The sequence below is a fragment of the Saimiri boliviensis genome, chromosome 20, assembly GCF_048565385.1.
Source record: "Saimiri boliviensis isolate mSaiBol1 chromosome 20, mSaiBol1.pri, whole genome shotgun sequence".
Classification (NCBI taxonomy): Eukaryota; Metazoa; Chordata; class Mammalia; order Primates; family Cebidae; genus Saimiri; species Saimiri boliviensis.
In genome coordinates this window covers 23705653-23724238 of record NC_133468.1, presented here as the reverse complement: position 1 = coordinate 23724238, position 18586 = coordinate 23705653, and the positions used below count along the sequence as shown (strand labels likewise).

At 40.1% G+C, this 18586-nt stretch overlaps 1 protein-coding gene across 9 annotated transcripts in view; it reads right to left on the bottom strand.

The window, feature by feature from the left end:
- Positions 1 to 18586, bottom strand: part of EBF1 (EBF transcription factor 1) — a 410560-nt gene that overhangs the window by 21788 nt on the left and 370186 nt on the right. For all 9 annotated transcript variants that reach the window (XM_074390666.1, XM_074390667.1, XM_074390668.1 and 6 more), the window contains one exon: positions 13632 to 13720. In XM_074390666.1, coding sequence (XP_074246767.1) covers positions 13632 to 13720 — 89 coding nt within the window. The remainder of the gene's footprint in view (positions 1 to 13631; positions 13721 to 18586) is intronic.

Here is an 18586-nt window from a genome sequence, read left to right as displayed (position 1 = left end):
TTCTCCTTTTTTTCATAATGTTTAAAACGTCTCCCTGCTTGCAGATTCAAACATAAGAGTAGATATTAGACAATTCCAAGATAATTAATCCTATCCTTGGATTTTTTAAAAATACCTTTTGGTAATTAAAAAGATCAATACTAGTATCCTAAATATTGAAAAGCCCCAGAGTCTCCTTGTAGAGGTATGCTCTTTCTCCAGTCTACATCTTAAGTCAGACAATTTTTCTGTTCGTGGCTTTGGATGCTTTGGATTTCTTCTCTCTTGCCAATACAAAAAAAGTTTACTCTTTAAAAACAACAACTTTTCACTGATTCATTTCATCTCACAATTGAAACCTGGCTTCATCTGTCTTGCTATGACCATAAGTTGATGGTTACGTGAGTTGGGGTCTATGGAGAAAAATGTGAATACATTATTCTTACTCTGTTTAGAGTCTACAGAAGTGTTAGGGAGACTCAAGGAGAAGTGGGGTTCCAAGAAACAGTTCACATGTAGCTGGCATGGGTTTTACCTGTATTTTGGAAGCTTTATAATAAAAATGCGGAATGGGCTACAAATATATAGGTAAGATTAAGATTCAGCTTTACTTTCTACTTTGCGACCCAATCAATTAGCAAATATTGTTTGACCTTCTTCTTGCCCTCGTCATCATATGTGGATCTTATTCTCCAGCAACTTTCAGGGTGTGTTGTCTTCCCAGCACTGATCTACAAGGTTTGATGACAGCCACAAAAGATTGTTGCCATCATCTGGGCCCACCATCTTTATCCAGTCTTCTCTTCCTATGTATTTGAAGAACTGCTCTCTATGCTTGTCCTCCTAGCCTAGAAGTAGAACATTTGGCTCCTTTCTATCTCCATACCTTCACTCCTTTTGCCTTCCCCTTTCTTAGGGAAAATGCTGGCTTCATTCTGTGCCCATTGACAATCTCTGTCTCCATCCTCGGAGGCCTGGTACTGAAGGGGATTGCAATGAAGGAGATAACTCTCATTTATTGAAAGTGGAACGAGAACTCAGTCAATCTTCATAGAAAGCCTCTTAAGGTATTCTTCCTATTACCATCTGGCAGATAAGGAAACTGAAACTCAGAGAGGTCAGCTCACGTTCCCAAAGTTTCTACCACCGACTAGTGGCTGAGCATGGATTCAACCCCAGTCCTGTTAGCCATCAGAGCCTGGCTCTTGAAAATCACACTCTTCTATCAGAAATAATGCCACCTTCACTGATACCCCAGCTCCTAATCTCTCTAATTCCTCTAAGGAAGAGTACTGACAATCTTTGACACCCAGCACAGCACAGAAGTACATACTGAGAGGCCATTTTGCTCTGAAGTGTATTAGTCTTCATTCTCCACAGCTAGACTGCAGACTTTTTGAGGCCAAGGATAGGTCTTAATCCCCTTCTCTAAGCTCCTAGCATCACGTTTAGCAAACCACAGAGAAATTCATGTTGATGCGTTATTCTAAGATACAGTTACTGATTTTAAAAAGTGCACACTTAATTTGTATGATGAAATGACAAAGTCGTATATTTGGCAAGGTTTATTGAAGTAGGAGACTTAAATTTGGTGTTCCATTTAGCTACAGACTTTTAAATCCAATATATAAATTCCCAAAGGTCAAGTTTTGATCACTCCAAGTTTTTTTTGTCACCTTTTTTTTTTATGAATTTGCTCTTTCATTCCTGCTGGCTTAGACTTACATTTTAATTTTGTGATTAATACAATGAATCATGTCTAGTACAGACATTATCTCAAGTTATAGGCTGTTAGCAATGTGAGGTTGGTCCTCATGGTCCTCAGCCCTTTATTAGCTGTACTCTTAGGCCCTTGGAAATAGTTAGGTATTTGCAGATTCACAGAAAGACACCCTGGCAACCAGGCATATCATGACAAACACACAGACATAGTTAACTCATCTTTTCTTCTGTTTTATGACATTAAAAATCTTAGGATTATTCAGCATCCATGGGAATCTTCTCCTTAGCATTGACTTGAAATCTAGCTAACAAGCTCAAGTTCATTGGCCACATCTAGCCTCCTAGAGTGAAGGGAAAGGTCATCTAACTGGTCAATACTGGACCCAATTATAAACCCAACTCAAGGTTTTGGATAACTCAGCCCCAGAGGAGCAAGGAAGACAGTCTGAACTTTCTTTTGTTCACAGCACATATAGACCAATTCATAAAGATAACAGATACTGATACATGAACACAACATTAATTTTCAAGTTTCAGCATTAGATTTTGAGACTCTGGGAACTCTGTCCATAAACTTAAAGCCCAGGGATGCTTCCGTAATGTGGGAGGATAATCTGTGCTTGGTTTTATACTCATTCAAGTAGGAAATAATGTTTTCAGGGATGTAGATGGAAACGGGGGAAAAAAACCTACAAGCATCAATAATCAAAGTCAAGTTGAGTTGGGCGATTCCTGAGAAAGAAGCATAATTCTTCTCTGTTGCTGCACATTCCCCTGATAGCCATTTATCACCAACCCACTTTGCCTTATCAGGGGATTCAAAATGTAGTGGCCAAATATTAGCAACATACAGTGAAGTGAAATGGCAAAATCACTCTTGAGGTAGAGATGATACGTACCTATCACTGAAATCAGCATTGATTGCACTGACCTTCATACAGAGTTTACTGCAGGACCCAGATTTTGAAGTGTACCTTCAGCTCCTAGACTTTAGGTCCTGGCTATTTCTGCAGTGGCTTCTGAAAGCCTGGTGACATTACTGATTGGAAAGCCCGAATGCTGAAAAATTGATTGGAAGTTTCTTGCAGCCCATTTCCTGCAGAGCTAGATGTACAATGCAATAAATACTAGTTGTCCTGAGATGTATTTCTTTGGAGGGTAGTTTTATATCCCGACTTCCGTTGTGTTTATTCAGCCAAATGGAAAATTCCACAATGGTAGACTTTGCATTCTAAAAAATCAGTATAATGAGGGCAGTGAGGGAAAGACTAAAACAAACCAAAATAACACTTGGGCACTGTTTAGTTTCCCATCCTCTGAGACATTCCTCACATTTTTCATTTTTCTTGTAATATGAACTTCTTGAAATAGAGCTTGCTGCAGATCATTAGAAGCCTTTAGTGTCACACTTTAAACACTCTTTACTTAGAAGCCCTATGACTGAGAAGAGTCACTTACATTTAGCATGGATATAATTAAACATGTTTCTGTTGAAAGGGGCATTCTCATTACAGCTAAGGACCACTTTAGAGTAAATTGAAATGGAAAGGAGGAACATAAATGAGGTATAGGTAGCAAGTAGTTATTTCCAGGGAGGCATAAAATGCCAAATGTGTAACAATTATATTTTACAACCCCACATTTTAAAGACTTTATAGTATTTTAGTATATAAGAAGATTCCGCGGAAGCTTCGACTGCCCTGCAGAGCATTCTAGTGCATACTTGTTGCCCAGAGTCTTTTTTAAAAATGAAATTCTCACCACAGTAAAAAATCTCTAGATATTTCTAGAACAATGGAATTAAATATTTTGAGTCTACTGCTATTAATAACATAGGCCAAGGTATCAAAAGCATTCTAGCCTGGAGAAAATGCAGCAGGAGGACTTCTTCTGAACCTCTTCTAATTTTAAAGTTGATTTTATGTTCAGATGAGATGACAGCCCTCTTAATTCTCAAACATATTATTATGAACCAGCATGCGGCGTGGTTGGAGGTAAACCAGAAAACTTTGCCTTTGTTAAAAACATGGTGTAGGAGACTCTGAATCATATGAAATTAAACTAGGTTGTAAGCTAACGCAGCTATATCAACTAAGACATACTAACTTACGTGATTGACTTTTACAGTGGAAAGAAAAAGGCTGTTTTCAAGCAACTGTTATTGCCTCAATGGAAAAAAAAAATCAATGAAAGTGAAATGAACAAGAGATTTTTGTCTGAGTTGCAGTTAATACCACTGAAGAGCTATGGATATTAAAAGGTCAACAAATAAATTAGCCAGAGTGTTATGAAATGAATGATTTGGCTCATAATTTTATTGAGTGAAAATTGTTCGCTGCCTATTAGACCAGGTAATTTTTATCTGGTGCCTCAATTACTGTCCCGTAAGCAATAATATAGTTGTAAGAGCTGTTGGTTCGATCGCGTGACCTCCGAGAAGCTGGCTAGGACAGCTGACTTTACTATGATGGATAACTAAGCTTGGGCTCCATGAGGTGCCAAGTTTCCCTTTCCTGCAAGGGATCTCATAAAAGAAACATTACAGCTTGATTCATTTTACCAAAATGTTAGACTTTTCAAGTGTCAGCAGTTAAGTATAAATTGTGAAACCAGGTATTTCTGAGAAGAGTTATGACAATGGCTTTCCCCTCCCTTTTTTTTTTTTTTTTTTTTTTTTTTTTTTTTTTTTGGTCTCCTGGCATTTTCTTCTAAATGGTGTCATGGTAATTGGTGAATGGGAGCCTGGGGTGCTTCCCGCCACAAATACAGTGAAAAATGGTGTCTGCACCCTTGTGACTATGACCTGCTTGGAGGTACAGAGCTGAACTTGGTAACCTCTGGTGGGATCTTCTTATTCCAATTCATTGTACTGGTTTAAGACCAACGCTGTGGGTTCGGTCCTGCTGAGTGCCTTGGAAATCGACTTTCTGATCAGGATAAAAGTCTCTGCTTAAAGAGAAAGCTCTGGACAGAGGTGCCTTTTTCAGGGGTAGGTTGTAAAGTCAGCACATGAAACAAAAACGGCCTAGAGTCAAAATTACCCTTGAAAATCTTTTAAGTCACCTTTAAGTCGCCAAGGCCTGGGCTTTTAGAAAACACAAAAAGCCAAAAATTAACTACTTCTGTTTCTCTTTGTCTTTTGGCTGTGGCTTCTCTTTCCCTAAGCCAAGGCTGAATAAATAACGAGCTTGAAAGTCAAAGCACTGCTCAGTAAACAGAGATGTATTTGTCGTGTACACATATGTGGATGTGTACGTATGTGTGTGTTTAGTGTGTGTGTACACAAATGTTTGTGCATTCGTTAGTTGCCTTCGTGAGTGGTCAGTGAGCCTTAGCCCTGAGGCAGTAAGAGCACACCCTGCGCTCAGCTGTGCATCCTAAGAAGCAAGGAATGTTTACTGCATGCCCACTGTGAGCCCAGCACTGCATTATCAAGGTATTACATTTTTGGAGAGATACTATAGGGATACTTGGGTGATATGTTCCCATACTTTACAGATACATAAGGGAGGTAAGCATATAATTTGCTTTTGCTTCTTAAACTGTTGAACATGAACATCATTGGTTATTATATGTACCTCCAGACGAACAATATCTGTAAATGATAATTCTCAAGGCTTTACAGATGGTCCTGAGTATAACTGCAATTAAAATCCACTACTTCAAAACTGTTGGGGCTTGGTACTTATTACTCTAATGCTCCACTGAAGTGTTACTCCGAGCTGAAAACAGGGAGCAAGACGTAAGACCTCCTAGCATCTCTGTTCCTAAGGGCTTCAGCCTTTAAGGGGAGGATGTTGGGTGGCTGGAGGTAGAAATGACTTTGCCCCTTGTTTCTCCTGTCACCTACCTTTGACCTAATGAGTAATTACATTCAGTGCCGCTCTCTGCAGGGTGTGACATGAAGTAGGTTAAACTTAATCCTCCCGATCAAGACCTCAGTGCTAAAAAAGAACTTGAAAGAGTACAGTGCTGAGCTATTGGCGAATGGTTATCACAAGTCCCTCCCCCAGTGACTGTGCAGCTGAAGAGGGAAAGCATGGCGGCCAAGCTTTGCCTGCACGTGCGTGTGAATTCTTCCTGCCGCTTCCACCTGGCTCAGCCCTTTGTGAGCTAACCGCCGTCTAGGCTACCACTTGCCTCCTTCCCTAACCAGGCTGGAAGGGTTTTAAGACTGGTTTTGTAAATTGACTTTTTTTCCTTAAAATGTCTTGAATTGCTTAGGGATATAGGCTCTGGATCTGGAGTCCAGCAGACTTGGCTCAAATCCATGTATTAGCAGTGTAGACCCATGCCTCTGTGTCTTAATCTGTAAAATAGAGTTAATACCAACACCTGGTTCAGTAGATTATATTTAGTTAGTGATTATCAGGCAATAACCAGCAATATTGTGGACAGTCCCCTCTTATTTTCCAAAGCACTCTGGCAAGGTATATACATTCTTGCAGTCAACGTATATTGCATGCCTTGAGTGCTATGTTTGAGTTGTAATCCTATTTTCAAAACCCTGTAAAAGACTCTAAGGAGACTACTGGTTAGAAAGCAGGGGAGGTCAGGAAACCTCCACTTACAGCTGCATAAGCTTGAGCAGGTTACGTGTGCTCTATGAACCTCAGTTTCCTCATCTCTAAAATGGGAAGGAAACAATAATGACAAGCTTTGCCGCAAAATAAGTCAGCTAAAGATAAAATAACTAACCTAAAGAGGTGAGAGTTACAACTTTCATGGGGTCATCGGCCTTTTTAGTGAAGCTACCTACAACTTCTTTCCCCAGAGAAATGACATGTGCAGGCATTTGCGTGTGCATATTGATAATGCACACACGCACAGGAATTCTAAATGCAATTTCAGGGTTGCTAAAACTCCCCAGCTAAAAGAAATGTACGTAGTAAGGGATACCACACCCCTAAACTGAGCATATCAAACAGGGAAATGGAATCTACCTGTAAGTTTTCTGGTGGATACAGAGGAAGGAGAGGGAAATGGACTGCATTCCATAGTTTGTGTTTTTGACGACAGACTGTAGAGACGAAATGTTTCCTAGAGCCAAACTGAAACGTGTTTTTCCTAAGAGCTGACTATACCATAAGATGCGCATTTGTTTGTGTTTGTCTGAGGAGGGTCACTTTCATTTCAGGATATAATGTTAATAGAGTTTCCTCAAATTAAAAAAAAAAAGTAGATAAATGAGAACGAGAAAGAGATAGCAAGGGCAAGAGAGAAGCTAGTGTCAGTGTGGAAGGTGAAGATGTTGAGCTTTCCTTTATCCTTTTCTGAATCGCTTAGTCATCCCCCTTTCTGCTAGGAGGCAATGTGGTTATGCAAAGATTTCTTATTTGTGTTTTCACTGATGCGACTGCAGGTTTTGAATTACTGATAGTCTTTGCATAAAGACTAAAACAATAAAAGCATAATTAGAATACATTGTATACAGCCAACTCCAGTTTTATTTTGCCCCAGCTCTGTATTTATGATAAATCACTAAACACGAACACTCTTTAGGGAGGGTGATTTTAGGTCTCGTCTCTCCACTGAGCAAAAACAGTGCCTGTGACTGGAGTCTGAATTTCAATTTTGCGAGTGTACAGTTGAAGTGAATAATATTTGGCACAATACAGTGCACAACTGAGCCACTAAATGGCTGATTTACTAAATTATTATTAGATGAGCCCTTGCTGTTCCAAATGAAAGTGCAGTCACTGTCTTCCTTCATGGTGTGTTCAAATTGTTCTGTGTTTAAATATTCAGCATGAGGCTAATGTGAACTGATGAACTGAGACTATAAACATTCACTTTCAATACAGATAGAGCGACAGAGATGCAACATATCATGTGGCCTGCAGAGGTGAAAATGATTTATATTTAAGGATGTTGCTGCCTACTTCCATTACTTTAAGGTACTCTTAATTAGCCTGGTGTTTGAAATGACTAATTCACATGTACAGGGAGAGCAGCTTCAGGGAGACTGAGATTTTCGATTACCAGTGAAGGAGAAGGTACTGTGAGGATTTGCTACCTCTGTATTTCCAAGGAAGCCTCGAGTTTCTTCATGGCGGGCTGGCCACACAGCATAGTGTCTGCCAGAGATACTATGGGGCTTGACATTCACTGTGTTTTTGGAGACCCACCAAGAGGGTCCACAACTCCCCCTTCCCGCCATCCACCCCCTGCTGTTCGCCTCCCTTATAATCCCAGCCTACTGCACAGCCGCACGGGTACTCCAATCACCATGATACTGGCTTCTTTACTGACACCTGCTGGAATGAACAACAACCTTTTGCTCCTTGGGCAAATAGTACCCTCCTCTCTCTTCCCCTCTGAGGGCAGTTATAGGCAAGCACTTAAAATACTGTGATCACTTACAGTAGATTAGAATTTTTTATTGGTGCTGTGTTGCCATAACAACATGAAGACAGCAGATGACTTAAGCTAAGCTTGCAAAGCAAAAGGCTGCTCATCTGGCAGTTAAAATGAATACAGTTCATTTCACAAGTTTCCCATATGGACTCTTAGTGTATGGTAATGAGGAGACCATATGGTGAGAGAAAATGCACTGAGAACAATCGGGTTCCACTGGCTGAGTGGGAAGTTGGGAGAGGAAACCCGGGTGAGAGATTCTGGTGTGCTCTCTGGGTTCAAGGTTTGGCTGAGGTTTGTTTGGGATGGTTGTTTTCCATGGGGGTTTCGCGTTTCTTAATCCGTTCCTTAATATGTCGGCTGTGTGAAACGACAAACATCTTGCAAATTTTGCAATATCGTTCATCACAAACTGTCAGCAGTGTTTGCAAATCTGACTTGCCAGATCTTTTAAATGTGTTGTTCTTAAAAGGCAACAGTGCTAAGTTTTTAGACAAAGTGCAGGCAGATTTAAGCACTTCTGACAAGCAGAAACATTAACAGTAATCATTTTAAAAACACTTGCATCTTTTGCCTGCATGTTTAGCTGTAAATAATGCTAGAATGTATAAAAGCTTTAAAGTAAAAATGTAATAAATACTTTTTATTATGTTTCATAAAGGATAAAGAATGCTTTGAGCCATGTCTATGTGTTATCTCTACATGTGAACATAGAGGGATGGATAGCTCCCATTCTCCTTACTACTGACCAGATTGGAGACCTGGGAAGACAGCTTGAGAAAGGCTCTCAAGTCAATTCTGTACTATACATGCTTCATAAAAGATGAATATAAATGCATTAGTTAGACACGGTGAGCTAAATTAGAAGGTCAGGCAGGGCTGGGAGGGCTGAAAAATCACACAACCAATGAGTATAATTACTCTTTTTTAAGTCTATTAAGTGGTGTTGTTCTACCAAGGCTCAGGGGTATAGGACATGAAGAACAAGATAAAGTAATGTGTATTTATTACTCCCACTGGATCAATTTACCAGATATTTTCAGCTCCATAAAGCAAAATACACAAATGCAGCCTTTGTTACTTTTCTCAAACTGCTTTATTTTCTCTAAAAGAGGGGCTGGCTCTTGCAGAAAACACGCATTTGCCCTGAGAAGGTCCCCATGCCGAGCCTTCTCCATAGGGAAATGAGAGAAAGCTGGGGAGACTCCATGTAAGGACAGGGGCCAGGTGACTGCAGAGGAGAGGGCAGAGACATGTCACCTAAAGGCAGAATTCTTTGGGTCTTCATGTCTGCGGGAGAAATGGGGACGCACCATAGTGAACACAGTGAAGCTACCGAGCCTAAGGACCTGAGTTTTAATCGTAGTTTTCTCACGTGCTAGCTGTGATGTGATGTCGAAGCAAATCACTCAGACCTCTGGGGACTCTAACTCCTCATCTGTAAAATGGGGGACACCCATGGTGCAGGGATTAGTGGCCCCCATTTACTACAGTCTCGCTAGTGCCAGGGATGCCTCTTGGCATAAATTCTCATTATCTCATTAACACCTGACAACAATGCCATGAGGCAGCTGCTCTACAGAGGAGAAACCTGAAGCGCAGGAGGTTGAGTCACGTGCGCCAAGTAGTGGATCTTATTTCCAAAACAGACGCCTTTCTCACTTGAGAGCCCGCTCTCCTGGCCTCTATACTCTTCGAACACCCCTTGATAATGCAGTGCTGGGCTCACAGTAGGCAAGCAGTAAACATTCCTTGCTTCCTAGGATGCACAGCTGACATGCCTGATGCCACCTAAGCGCAGGGTGTGCTCTTACTGCCTCAGGGCTAAGGCTCACTGACCACTCACGAAGGCAACTAACAAACTGCAAGGGGCGGGGACACCTCTGACCTTGAACACAGAGAGCGCTCCTTGCTTAATGTGTCTGGATTGCATCACTGCAACCACCAGCATCTCAGAATTTCTGATCGACCGCATTCCCCAGCCCCTCCACCTCTAAATTATAAGAAAAGTCAACCTTGACCCCAAATTTGATCACATGTTCCTCCCCTTCCTGCCAGGATCCAAAAAGAAAGGCGAAACTGTATGAAACAGAACAGAATGCTGCGATTTAAAAACCTTAGCCTGCCCTTTTCTCCCTGTGTATATGAAAAAGGAAACCAAAAAACATCTGGGGTTAGCAAAATTACAGTATTTTAAATTTGTGTGTACAGCAACTATCACTGATGGTGACTTTCAGGGGCAAAATAATTTACAGAGCAGGATTCCGCTTGCTCCCGTTTTCCTATTGGGTAAATGGGAAAGATGTCTGCTTCCCCAGCTTCTCTCGCAGGAGGGGCTCCAATAAAACAAAGCAAGTCCAAGTTTTTCTGAAAAAGCACAAGCCTGTATACAAAGGCATATTATTATGGAAAGCTGTCTGCTTGGTCTTTGGAGCAGTTTCATTTGACAGAATATGTGGGTGGTTGTATGAATCTAGCTTTGTCTATTCACAAACACATGGGTTTAATAAAGAGGAGTTTGTTTTTTAAGGTGTGTGGTCCACAGCTCACAGAAACACTCCTGTTTGACAAACACTGACCATGATCCTAAGAAAGGCACACCCCATTTTTATCCCCCTAACAATGGACAGCAGGAGTATAAATCTCCCAAGTCCACAGGAATACCTTGTGCTGGCTCCATCCGCCACTTCCTGACCCTGCCCTTGAACTCTCGCTCCGCTTTAACATTCAAAGCCAAGAGGACAGCCACTCGGCTCTGAGTCACGCTGAGAGCTTCCTGGGGTGGGCTCCGGCCAGGCCTTGCACCGTCAAGTGGCTAGATGCAAGCCGTGGAGTGTTTCCTTAACACACAAGTCCATTGTGTCCTTGATTACTCTTCTCAAACCCAGGAAAAAAGGGCTGGAATTTCACCGTCAGGCCACCAGGGACAAAGTGACACGTGCCTATGCTGTTTGTTCAACATTTCTGAACATAACATGCAACCATTAAAATGTTTTCCTAAGCAAGTACACAAAACTCAACCCTAGATTCCTATTTCTGTCCTTTCCTTTCAAATAAGAAAAGGACTGCCTGGTTTCTGTAGACCTCAATTATTAAACCACATTTGTCTTCTAATTTTTAATAAATATTATTTTTTTGAGACAGAGTCTTGCTCTGTCACCCAGGCTGAAGCACAGTAGTGGTGTGTATGTCTCACTGCAGCCTCGACCTCCTAGGCTTAACTGGTCCTCTCACCTCAGCCTCCCAAGTAGCCGAGACTACGTGCACATGCCACCGTGCCTGGCTAATTTTTTTATTTTGTAGAGGTCTTGTGATGGTGCCCAGGCTAGTATTGAATTCCTGGCCTCAAGCAATTCCCCCACCTTTGCTTCCCAAATTACTGGGGTTACTGGCATGAGTTACCTTCCATAAGAATTTTTAAAGTGGCAACTATGGGCCAGATGTTATGCCAAGGGCACCCATGAGATGACGTCTCTTTATCCTTACATGATCCCCTATGAGTTAGCATGATTAATTATCCCCATTTTATCCATGAAAAAACTGAGGCACAGAGGAGGAATCGTATGCTCAACTGCTCACCAGGATTAGGATTTCCTGCTCTGCAGAGATCGGGTGGAAGAGCTCTCAGAAGCAAGGGTCCCAATCTCACTCAATTGGCAAATCATAGTATCTTTCGTTGACTGCTAAATAAGTCATTGAAATAAAACTTAAAAAGGTACAACATATCCCCACCCCATTTAACAGAAGAGGTCATTGAGGCACAAAGAGGTAAACAGTTTTGACCTAGGTTGCATAGCTAGCAAGTGGCCAATGTCTGAATCCCACCTTGCCCAGCCTGACTCTCCGCAGTATCTCCAGTGGACTCAAGAGAGCAAATGCTAAAGCCAGTGCTAAATATAAAGTGAATACAGTGCCCAAATGGGAACAATGGGAAGAATCTGGCATCGTATCCATGCCTTTGTTCTAGTGCTAAGACAGCTAAGGCACCAACCATTAATCAGGCCCACATCATTTATATCACTGTGCTATAAAATTACCACCTGTCCCATAGGAAATGCATAGGACCATGTTCTTGCTAGATAGGCAAGCCTCATGGTAAATCTCTCCACAGACCATCTACACCATGGGTGGAGACTGCTGTTTATTATTACAGTTAGATTATTTAACATATTAAATAATATTAACCTATAGATTATTTAATTGCTTACCAAGAATAAATTGGGGTGGAAATGGAAAGGGAAGGACAGCACTTCAGTAGAAAGTAAGGTGGTTTCTGGGAAATTGAAGGTTGAAACTGAAGCCATCAACTCTGAAAACTGAAGGTGTTTTTCCCCCAAAGTCAAAATGCCTTTGCTCATCACAGCACTTCCTCTCTTGGAGCAGTGAGCGCCCCTCCTCCCCACACCCCTTGTGTTCGCGTAGTGACGTGAGAGGTAGATTTCTCCTGGACAGGCCAGTTCTGACAGGTGGCTCCTGCCCACAAGGGCAGCCAGCACACAGGTAGGATTTGATGACAAAGTGATCCCCCAAGGAGGTTCACCGAGCTAAGAAGGATGGCAACTTCCTTTTCACAAGTGTTTTACAAGGATATATAGACCTAGAAATGGTGTATCTGTAGACTTACTGTGGCAAGGAAGAGTCCTTAAGACTACTCATTCAATTTAATTTACACTTGTGTGGTAAATAAAGTTTTTTGCTGTCAGTAAACAGTGAATGGAAGCTCAACTAATTCTGTACTTTGAACTCCTTTGATATTTACCTGCCCTCTCTCCGAGTCCTCACAGAATGTTGGTTACACTTTTCTTTAATGTGCTATGCTATTATTTTTGGTTATGATTAGTTGTTTGGAACACTCTACCACATAAAGCCCAAGTTCCTCAGGGGCAGGGATAGAAATATCCCAGACGTTCACAACAGGTACACCGCAGTCAGTAGAGGTCAATTTCCTTCTTTCTGCACTGGTAATTAATGACATATTCGTGTATGACATATATGAACTGTCTTGAATTTCTGTCATATTTGTTCCTGTTTTCCTAATTAGGTAGAATGCCTAAGGAGAGAGAGGTTGTCTTCTTTGTCCAGGCTGAAGATCTACCAATACATTTTGAGCTCTAACTATTCTCCTCTTGCTAGAACTAAGTACAGATCCTTGTAGAAGAAAATTTGGTGTTTCTTTTTCTTTTGAGAATTGTTAAGATATAGCGATTAAGTACCCCAGACTCTAGGGCGGTGCTGCATAGGTTCGAATCTCAGTTTAGCAATTTACATGCTATGTGACCTTGGGCAAATTATTTAATTTCTCTTTGCTTCATTGTTTCCTCTTCTAAAATAGGAATAGTAATAGTACTAACATCAGATTGTTGTTGAGCGGATAAAATGGCATAATAGATGTAAAAGTAAGCATGATGTTGCCTGGCACATACGTGCTTGCTACTTTTATTATTACTTATAGTAACAAACTCACAAAAACATGAGTGATCTATGAACTAATTTTTACCAGTAGCAGCACTTTTCTGCAAATCACTCAAGTTCAAGTTTTCAGAGACTATAACCCCAAAAGTCAGCATCCTTACCTTCGGCAAACGCTCAGGGTCACCAGGATGCCGAGGAATGACCTTCTGTAACCTCTGGAAACCATAATCGATGGTGGGTTCGTTGAGCGCTGCAATAAAGAAGTCACACAATTAGCGCATTTTCAAGAAATAAAGCAGAACATGGTTTGCCACAGTAATGGTGTGGAAATAACCAGGAAGTTCAAAGTTTAATTGATACTTTTGAATTGGATCACAAGATGATTGTGTGAATGATCTCTTTGCTGAACTTTTCCACCATCTGCTTCTGCTTTATACCAAGATGTGGAGTGACTTGCCCAAAAGAACATTAGAAGCAGGTCTTGAGCAGTGTTGCTTTGGCCAAATTCTACACTTCCTGTGTGATCATAAATAGAAAGTAAAATGGTATTTGATGTGACATTTTTAGGATTCACTTTAATTTTGTTGCTCAGGTAAAAATGCTTGGGCTTTTTAAAATTCTGCTGTTTACAATGTATAGCTATCATCAGGCAAGCCGTGTCGATATCTATACATAGTAAACAGCAGAATTAACAGTATCTGTTTAACTGCAAAATCCCTAGTGGACCTCAGCTGATATTATATCTCAGCACAATTAAACATGCAGGAGGCTGGTGAGAGGAGAGGAGAGAGCAGAAATGAGTCTTCGAGGTATGGAAAGCCGGAGCCGCCCTTGAGAGAGTCTGCAAAGCAGTGGATATTGAAAACACCCTGATTAAAAACCCTTACATCTGAAACGATAGATCCTTTCACCAACATTGATACTATTTGGGACCAGTATCTGTGCAGTACTAGCTTAGGGCAGCTGAGTCTCCAAGAACAATCCTTGAAAAGACCACAAGAAGAGCAAACCTGGAATAACATTTGGAGACAATGGACCTTGCTGTGCACACATTGACCACACACTCTTCAAAGCATCCTGAAATTAAACACATATTAAGTGGACTCTGGTCTATCATTTTCAAAATTTCTCCCTGGTATATGAAATATCTTCAGGCTGTCTCACGTGAAACAGTAGAAATGGCAGCTCCTACCCATAGCCTCCACATCCCTGTATTCTCTAAGTAAGGGGTAGGTGGGTGTTTTTAAAATTTCTTTTCTTTTTTAGTGTAATCAAAGTGTTCAACCACATATTTTCTCACACGCTGAATAAAAAAAGACAGTCTTTGTAGTTCTGACATTTAGCTATGCATTAGAAAACAAGTTGCCACATGCTTTACTTAAAATGCATTTCCATTAACCTAAATTTTAAAAGTAAGATTCATACTAGTACTAACTTTAAGAAACTGTATTAAATTCAAATAGGTCCCAAGGCTAATGGAAGCAATTTGTATACCAACCCAAACTGACTGGCCCACTTTTCAAAATACAGGTATGATAATCTTGTGGTTTTAAAAGGACATTTAAATTGAAAGACTGTGAATTTCGTACATAATTATACCAATAGAACCCTTTAACTTGTCAACTTGTAAATCTAAAAGGCTATCAATCATTTCTAAAGAGGAAATAAAACTTAAAATTCCTTGATTGACAGTGCTTACTTTTTATGTAAGGGGAAAAAAAAAAAAAGAAAGAAAAAAAAAAGCTGCATAAAGTGGCCAGAAATCCATTTACAAAAGTACATTGTTTTACATAGGTGAGTAAAAAGGCAATAATTACACCTCCAAAAGACACATAAATCAGAGTAAGTACTTTTTCTTCACTTGTATATTTTAAGTTAGAGTGAACTTTAGGTAACTTTTTATTAAAAAGATTTTTTCCCCCAAATGGAATGCTTATTGAAGTCATTAATAGAGTGGCATTTTCATTTAAGATAACGTAATCATTTTTGCAAATACGAGATTTAGTCAACCCTTCCCCCATTTCCAAACAGTAAACTTTCAACCTGTCTCTTGTGGAAATTAACTAAAATTACACCCAGGCGTACCAAATCTTTCTATCTATACTAGTTTATGAGTTAAGGCACAATATTTATTATTCCTTCCATTTTATGAATTACTTTCTAAACCCTTGAGAAGAATTCTTTTTTCAAATTAGACTTGTAGAGAAAATGCCATAGAATTCTTTATGCAGGGAAGCTGTTACTCGTAAAATCCACGGTATTTAATCAAGAAATGCATGAGAGAAACAGGAGTGAGCACCAAGGTTTCAGTTATTTCTCATATCCACCCCCCACCCATAATGCTAATTGCCAACAAAAATGTTTAACCATAAATAGTAGCTTTAGACAATTAAATGCATCCTTCTAGTATCGGAAAACATAATTCAGCATCCTGAAAATTCTAATTCTTAGGTTTATTTTTCAGTCTAAGATAGTAATAAAATTTGAATGGTTGTCCCACCTCTTCAATCATTAGCATAATGAATTCCTATTGTGTCTAGAAACCCATGGTTGTTAACTGAATGACTGTCTGACGTATGGCGGGGAAGGATATGTTTCTCCGGCTATATGGCCAACTCACAGAAGACCGACCGACAATATCAGCAATTAGAAGAACCAATTCAAATATCATATGGAACTAATAGCTAAAGAGCTGAGGACAAGTCATTCTGTTGCCACAGAGTAATTGAATTAGACATATTAAACTCATTATTCAAAGAAAAATAAGGCTTTACTCCAAGGAAGTGTACTATGTGAGAGGAAATATTTAAATAGTAAGGCAAGGGCTTATTTCCCATGCCTTTATGATTTGCTCTCTGCTCATAGTTTTAAACAAGTCAACCTGCCCTCCATTCAGGTACTGAATATTACAATGGAATTGCCCAGTTCTGGAGACAAAGCTAACATTAAAAATGCTAGACAAAGCTGACTGTCCTAAATTCAGAGGAACCTGATGATTTATCTGATTGCATTGACTAGAGAAAAAAATTAAACCAATTACTGAGTGGTGGGGGAGCCATCTGACAAAGATTATTTTAACTGCCCTCACAAAAATTATCTGGGAAGTGGGGGATGGTTAATGTAAGGCACCCTCATGGAATAGAATTTGATGCAATCCTCAAAAGCAATGTCATAGGTTAAAAAAAGCATTTGCTGATTTGTTGCTTAGTTTAAAAGATTACAGGAGCATGTGTACAATATGGTTACTTTTTTAAACAAACATATATAGAAAAAGAAAATGTGTCTGTGTATAAACTGCTAAATAGTAGTTGTTTCTAAGTAGTGAGTCTTAAAGTGCTTTTCTTCCTGCTCTTTTTGCTGTGCATTTTCTAAATTTTCCACAATGAACATATATTACTTTTATAATCAGAGAAAAAGGCTAAGAGCAAGAGATTGTTGCTGAGATGGAATTTGACCTGCTTGTATAAAGTAATGACATAAGAAACTATGCTTTAAAAGGGGTCTGTATACCCTTTAATAACCTTGCATAGGTTATTACAGACCATAAGAAAAATAAGTAGTATACTTTTGGCCAGTTGTATAAATATGTGACTATTCATAAACTCTCTGAAAATCAACAGAGAGGGTAACAGTGAGGAATCATAAAGAATGGTATATTTATTTCATCAGTGGGGGTAGTCATACCTTAGGGACATACATCTACTCTGCGAGAATGTAATATAAAGTTAATCCTTCAACAAAGTGACCTCATTGTACTCAAGCACAGGGCTCAGGAGGCACCAGAAGAAATGGGACTAACCAATTTTTTTTCCCCTCAAACTTGGGACAATTCTGAGAATCTGGTAGAGAAAGAAAAAAAAAAAGGAATTGGACACAATTAACTACAAATAAAGAAGCAAGAGCATCTTAGATTGAAAAAAGAAAAACAGATGAAGCTGTAAACTGCAAGAGAAATGGAATGATGAGAACAGCTTGTGTGGCCCTGCTTCCAAATACCCAGTCCACACTCTCTGAAAAGGGTTTGAGAGGGTGTCACCCTAAACCAGTTAGCAAGGGTAATCGAATAAGGAAGGAACATAGGTTTAGAAGAATCCATTATCCCAAATAGAAAAGCCTCAATGTTTACATCAGGAGAATAAAATGGGGCCAATGTATGCATTTAAAAAATTCCAAGACATTAAACTATACATTTATTCAGTAATCATTTTTAGTGCTTGCCATGTGCTCAAGGGGAGGGGGTGACATTTGTAGGAATGAACTGTTTTGTGTCACAGCACCGTAAGCCCTTAAAAACAAACTTTCTGAAAGGTACACATAATCCAACCCCAAAAGACAGATGAAATCCTCTACTTGCAGAGCTGGGATACAGGTCAGCATCTCACAGCCAGGCTTCCCTCCTGCTCAGGAATCCATTGCCTGGTCCTCCTCAGAGTCACCACCTCTGCTCCTTGTTCTGACAAAGTCTTCACACTAGGGTCACAGCACACTTAACAATCAGGCTATGGAGGGACCACAGCAATGGAATTCCAGCTGTCTTCCACTGACCCCTTCAAACTCATTTACTGGTATAAAGATATTTACTGAACCTGCATAGAAGGACTTCTTGGAGTTGTGTACAGCTTATGGAGGGGTATATCTGAAACATTCTTGTAAATACATAAAAAGCAAGATTAAATGCTCCTAAACAAGAGAGCAAGCTTGCAGGGCAGATGTTTCAGCTGAGATTTCAGAAGGATCCCCTCACCCAGAGCTGTGATTTGATATTGGTGGGATGTATGTGCTTTATGCACCGGCTGCCATTTCCACTGTCTCAACATTACTACTTTTGAAAAAGTAAAAGTTTATTCAATGGTTATAAAAATCAAACTGTTTTATCTGGCTTTATGTTGGGATTGCTTGTGGAGAGCTTTAGGGTCCTTCCAGATCTCATCATCTCAGCTCCCCTAAAGGAAACCAGTCTCTCGGCCCTTCTCTTTATGGGCTTCCATCCAGGTGCTAGTCAAGGCAAAACAGCTCTGGTTCTACAAAGCTATAATCTCTAATGTCCAGATGTGCGTGCAACATGAAATGCTATATGCAAAGAAAATCGAGATAATACAACTAGATTTTATGCACT